Genomic DNA, 6,000 nt, shown 5'->3' with positions numbered 1-6,000 from the left:
GGAGCTGATCGTGAGTGACAGATCCTCAAACCGCATTGGGAAATTGAGCCTAGGAAAATCCCGGACTGAGCTGTGGCTGTAACGCTCTGGCCGTCGGTTTCCTCCTCTGCCCAGTGGGTGCGGAACCTCGAACGGTGTTTGGAGGTTTGAGGCAGACACGTAAAGTGTCCACACAGCATGGGCCCGAGGAAGGGGAACGCAGAGGGACAACGAGCCCCACGCCCCTGGGTGAGCGGATGAAATGAATTTTGTTCCCGAGACGCTCGATGAATTTTAGTTTGTGCCTCCTCTGGCCCCAAGACACTCTCGGCTTGGGGGGGGGGGGGGAGACCAGAGGGACGCACTTCTGGAAGGGCAGGGGTGTGGCCCAGCATTATACTGGCTCAGGGGCTGCCAGGGGAGGGTTTACGTGAATGGAAGGCAGCGGTATTTCGGGACGCTGTGCCACGGAGAACCGAGAGGAAGGAAATCGCCTGAGTGGACAGAAGGCCAAGGGCGCGAGGAGCTGGTTGATAGAAATTTGCACTCCGGGCTCTCCGGCTGCGGGTACCATCGCGGGGCGGTGGGGGGCTTGGGAACCGAAGCCCCTCTCTGTCCTCGGACCACAGAGAGGCCGGTGTGGTCGCAAAGGTGGCGTTTCCAGAGCCCGACTGAGTCCAGCTCCACTTGCCCTCTGGAGCGAGCGGCCCCAAGACCCTAGGAGGTGGCAGGTGCCCTCTCTCAATCACCGCCTTCCAGAGTCGCAGACTTCCCATCCCAAAGGCAGGGCTGCTGTCTTCCGTGCACCCTTGGTATTCGGCAAAAGCTCCTTTGCCGACGCCGGGTCGTTTCCAACCCGGGTCTGTTTCTCCACCAGGATGCCCACGGCCGAGGCCCCCCAGGCAGCTGGCGGACAGGGCGATGGAGGTGATGGCGAGGAGGCAGAGCCGGAGGGGATGTTCAAGGCCCCCAAGGACTCCAAGAGAAAAGTCCGGGACTACCTCCGCCTGGCGCCCCTGTGGCTGGCCCTTGTCGTGCTGGCTTCGGTGGGGGTCCTGCTCTGGTATTTCCTAGGTAACCTGTGGGCCCGTCTGGGAGAGGCGCCTGGGGAGGACTTGGGATGGCCGTCGGGGGCGTACCAGGAGAGACCGGAAGTCCAGGCTCGGGGAATGCGGAGTTCACTGCGTGAACTTGGGCAAGGCACTTCTTCTCTGAGTCTTTCTGCCGTCCTGTGAGATGGGAGACCTCCTGCACCTACGTTCTAGGTCCTGGGCTCAGGTCAAGGGCAAGTTCCTTGCTGGAGTCAAGCGCCCCCAGCTCCCTCCAGCGGGGGAAGGCGTATTCTCACAGCACCCAATTCCCGTGAACCGACAAGCAGGAGTGTAAACATTGCCTCCACTTGCCTGAAGCCCTCCTGGGTTGCCCCTGGGCTCAGAGCCAGTTGGCTCTTCGGGAGGAGGCCCAGCGGCACGGGAGGTACCTGGCACCTGGGGTGGGGACCACAGCTGTCGCCTCTGGGTCTCCAGGACCCAGCATGAGTGCGGATGAAGGGGAGGGAGACACAGGACTCAAACACCCGGGGGAGTGTCCCTGCACAGAGATGGCTTTCACACCCCAGCTCGGGCACGCTTACAATTCAACACACGGGGAAGGGGGATCTGGAGTGTCCAGAGCAGGCAGCCAGGGGACGCTGGCCTTGGCCTGAAGTTTGGCCTCCCCCTCTGGTATCACAGCCCTCAACTGGTCCCCGGGAGACCCAGGAGCAATGGGCCCATGTTCTTGGGTCCATCTGTCTATCCTTCCATTCATTCATTCATTCATTCATTCATCCACTCACTCCCTTATTCAGTACCAAGCACTTTCTGTGCCCCAGGCTCTGTGCCAGACTCTGAAGATAGCCCCCTGCCCTCACCAGGAAGCACGCCATGGGCTAGGACAGAGGAAGGTGAGCGGCCAAGGAACCAGAGTGGAGACAATGCACCTTGCCCAAGCGATCAGAGACTTCCCATAAACACTCCGCGGAAGTTAGACAGTCTCCTTACTGGCCGAGTCTCATGGTGAATGTCAGGCCCTGTGAAGGGAACGGGGACCCACTATGGAGCAGGCATCAGAGACATCAGCCTAGGCCCAGCCCCAGTGGGCGTCGGGGTAGGGATTGTCTGGAGCCGGCCCCTGGGCCACGCTGTTAGGAAGCCTAGGCCTGATGCACCTGCTGGCCATGACTTAGACCGTGAATCCGCTCAGAGCCAAGTGATGCGGGCAGGCCGGGGGGTGGGGGGGGGGGGGGGTGGGGGTGGAAGCTGTGTGCATTTCACCACTGGCAGGAACCCAGTACCCCAAATAGCACAGAGCTGCCGAGGCCTCGGGATGATTAGTCTTCGGGGTAAACCGCGGTGTCGGGCTGGAGGGCCAGGAACCCAAGGGCCAATCGTCTTTCTTTGAGGAGTCTAATTGCTCCTGATTCTGTTCCGGGAGTACATTCACCCCTCGGGGAGGGGGTGCTCCCTGGGGCTGAGGACCCAGCGGAGGGGGGGGGGTGCTCCAAAGCCCCCAAAGGGATTTAAGGGTAAAAGGAGGGACTTCCAGGAGCTATTTGAAGGATTCTTCCCGCCCAGGCTCACGTTGTGCTCCGGGTGCTGGGCGAGGCGATGAATCTAGAAGGGAGACAGACAGGGGGCCTGTTCTACTGGAGCAGGAGAAGCCCAAAGTGACAAGCCAATGACTGGTTAAGTGGCAGTCGGGCTCTAGAAAGAGGTCGGGGGGAGAGGAGGGGCAGGGGTAGGGGCTGGCTCCCCAGGCGGGCAGGTCCTGGGCCCTGGGGTGCCTCCTACTTATGCTGGGGGCCCTCACGACTGCCCAGCCCTGTCTTCCTCGTACTTACCCTCCCCTGCTCTCCTGGGTGACCGTTCATGCTTTCTTCTTCCCGGCCCCAAATCCCGCAGGCGCCCCCCCCCCCATTTCTCCACTCCCCCCTTTGCAGCAAACTCCTCGAAAGACCCGTCTCTACTTCTGCACCCCCAGCCTCTCCGGTACCCTCTCCAATCTGGCTCCCCGCCCCCACCCCCAATGGCGCTCGCCAAAGTCGCCAGTCATCACGTCGCTACATCCGACGTCCGGCCCTCTGTCCGCCTTGCACCTGAGCCACCGGCAGCATCTGACCAGGCCCCTCACTCCCTCCTCCTCGAAACCCTCTCCTCACGTGGCTGCCAGGGCGCCCCACATTTTCTCTTCCCCCAGCTCACACTGTTTGCTTCTCCCGCGTGTCCTTCAGCTGGTCGAGGGCTCCCCTTCTCCCTAGTCCGCCTTTTTCTTTCAGGGTCTCATCCGGTGGCCCTGGCCTTAAATGTCCTTTATACCCCGGTGACTCCCAAATCCGTCCAGCCTGGGCCCCTCTGTCACCGGGGCTTGCCCTCCACCAGGATGCCTAAGGGCACCTCGGACCGCAGCCCACGGCTCTCCCTCGTATCCTCCGGACCCACACCCCCCCCCCCCCCCCCCGCCCACTCAGTGGCCATCCCGACCCTCCAGCCATGCCCCCCTTTGCTCCCGTCTTTTACACCCCGGCCCCAATTGGCCAGCAGGCCTGGTCGCCCCTCCCCTGGCCACTGTCACTGGATGACTGTAGGAGACCCCCTCCCCCGACGGCCGCGGGGCTCCCTGCTTCCACCCTTGCCGCCTTACAGCTCGTTCACACAACACCAGGGGGACCGATTTAGAAAGCAGATCAAAGCACCTAACCTCTCCCCTTAAACCTCCCCCGGCTCCCACCTTCTGGCAAAACCCAAGCCCCCCCCCCCCCAGTCCCTCCCCCCTCCCATCTCTTCCTACTCTCCCCTCCTTCCCTCCTTGTGTTCCTCAAGTACACCACATAAGCTCCTTGCCTCAGGGCCTTTGCGCTTGCTGGTCCCTCTGCCTGGAACGTTTTTTTGTCTGTAGATTAACATCCGCCTTCTTCCCTGGCCGCCAGTTCGAGGCCCGCCCTCACCCCTGATCTCTGCGGCACTGACGCCTCTAACTGTTCGTTTATTGTCTGCCTTTCTTGCTCAACAAACCATTAAGGGCAGGGTGTTGTTTTCTTCACTGTTAAACCTAACACAGTAGGGTTCTCAAGTACCATTTGCTGACTGAGTGAATAAACGAATGAACGGGGCTAGAGACCCAGGGCTGTGACTCTGGCGAAGGGAAGGATGCACGGAGGCGCTAACCCGAAACCTGACCTTCTCGGCCACACGGGTCCCCTGGCTTTCATGTGGTCTGTATCCTGGACTGATTCTTGTGTCCGAACTTCTGCCTGGGAGCCTTCGGGACGCCATCCGTCTATGGGCTTCTTTCCTCCCTGTCGCCGAACAAACCGGACGACGCGCCGTCCGCGGCAAAGATGATGATGGGGGAGGGGCCTCGGAGGCCCGGGATGCCGGCCGCTGAGCTGAGGGTTTGGGTGGCAGGAGAAGGCGTCGGGGAGACCGGAGGCTCCCTCGGCTGACCTTGTTGGTTTCTTCCCGGGCAGGGTACAAGGCGGAGGTCACGGTCAGCCAGGTGTACTCGGGGAGCCTCCGCGTGCTCAATCGCCACTTCTCCCAGGACCTCGCCCGCCGGGAGTCCAGTGCCTTCCGCAGTGAAACGGCCAAAGCCCAGAGGATGGTAGGGAAGGACTGCAGGGAAGGGAGGGAACAGATGAGGGGTGGGGAGGGACTCGGAGGGCCCTGGTCAGGCCGAGCCCGTCGGTCAGTCGCTTCAGAGCCCTCGCTGGGAGCTGGGTCCTCTTCCAGGCACCACGGGAGGGGAACGGGGGACAGGGGGGTGGGAAAGTCAGTGGACTCGGGGGTGAAACGCACTTGGGTTAAGTCCCGATGGTCACTCCCTAGCAGCCTTACCTTGGGGGAGGTCAGGCCGTGCAGGGGTGCTGTCCGGGCCCACCCACAACCCCTCCCCTCCAGGGCGATGGTTTCCTGCCCTGGGGATGGTCTTGGGCTGCCCGAACGTCCCACCCTCCGGCTTTGGGATGGCACCCCGCCCGGGAGGGCAGGCCGGAAGTGCTGAGGGGCAGTGCTTCCTGGGAGTAACCTTCAGCCACCAGACAGGGCGCGGGTAGATAAATACCCCAGCTCCCTTGGCCTTGGTGAGGCGCCAGCTCTGGGTGGCCTCCCAGGGCTCCGTGTTGGACGGTGCCTCAGCTGCCCACGGCCCTGTCCTCCTTCACAGCCACACTGGCCGTCCCCCTGCCGGCCTGTCCTCCTCGCCCCCCACCCCCCGGTGCTCTCCAGAATCACCCCCAAAGAAGCCACTCTCCCCACACCCTTGTCTCGGGACTTGCTTCTGGGAGACGCGCCCAACGCTCTCTTTCCTCTGTAGCGCGGATAATCCAGAGGGGCGTGGGGTCGAAAGGGGATGGTGGGGACGTTGTTCAAGGTGTCCGAGATGCTCCGCAAATGCACCTCCTGCCGTCCGCACCGGGCTGCGAACACGCGCGCAAACCGACCAGCTCAGCCCCCGTGGCTGGTGGCTGGGGGGGCGGTGAGGACCCGACTCGGGAGCCGATTGGGGCTCTTCGGAGTGGAGGGGCGACTTTTGAGGAGGAGGGACGGAAGCCATCGGTGGGCTGGCGTAGGCGGCAGCGTTAAGGGGCAAGGCCTAGGTATGGGGGGAGGGGAAAGGAACGGGGGTCAAGTTTGTTTTCCACGGCTCGTCCGCTGGGTGACCTCGGGCAAGCCTCTCCACCCCGTGGGTTCCTGTCAAGCAGGGCCACCGACAAGGGCAAAGGACGCGCGCAGGTGGGAGGGGGTTTCCGCAGAGGGTCCCCAGGGTGCTGCTGTCTCCTCTCCTTTTAGCTCAAGGAGCTCATTGCTAGCACCCGCCTGGGGCCTTACTACAACTCCAGCTCAGTCTATTCGTTTGGGTGAGTCGCCCCGGGCCCCACCCCCACCCCCAGCCCTCACTAGAACCTGAGACTCAGGGACAAGGAGGGGGTGCTGGCGGCTTCCGATGCGATGGCCTTGTTTTTAGAAATGGGGACACCGAGAC

At 62.6% G+C, this 6,000-nt stretch overlaps 1 protein-coding gene across 1 annotated transcript in view; it reads left to right on the top strand.

The window, feature by feature from the left end:
• Positions 1-139: 139 nt before the first annotated feature.
• Positions 140-6,000, top strand: part of TMPRSS6 (transmembrane serine protease 6) — a 34,164-nt gene continuing 28,303 nt past the window's right edge. The window contains exons 1-4 of the mRNA XM_047867541.1: positions 140-228; positions 857-1,053; positions 4,487-4,620; positions 5,808-5,875. Coding sequence (XP_047723497.1) covers positions 858-1,053; positions 4,487-4,620; positions 5,808-5,875 — 398 coding nt within the window. The 5' untranslated portion in view covers positions 140-228; position 857. The remainder of the gene's footprint in view (positions 229-856; positions 1,054-4,486; positions 4,621-5,807; positions 5,876-6,000) is intronic.

Source organism: Prionailurus viverrinus, chromosome B4 (genome assembly GCF_022837055.1).
Source record: "Prionailurus viverrinus isolate Anna chromosome B4, UM_Priviv_1.0, whole genome shotgun sequence".
NCBI classification, from domain to species: domain Eukaryota; kingdom Metazoa; phylum Chordata; class Mammalia; order Carnivora; family Felidae; genus Prionailurus; species Prionailurus viverrinus.
Note: the sequence above shows the minus strand (reverse complement) of the source record. Positions and strands in the feature narration are given on the sequence as shown.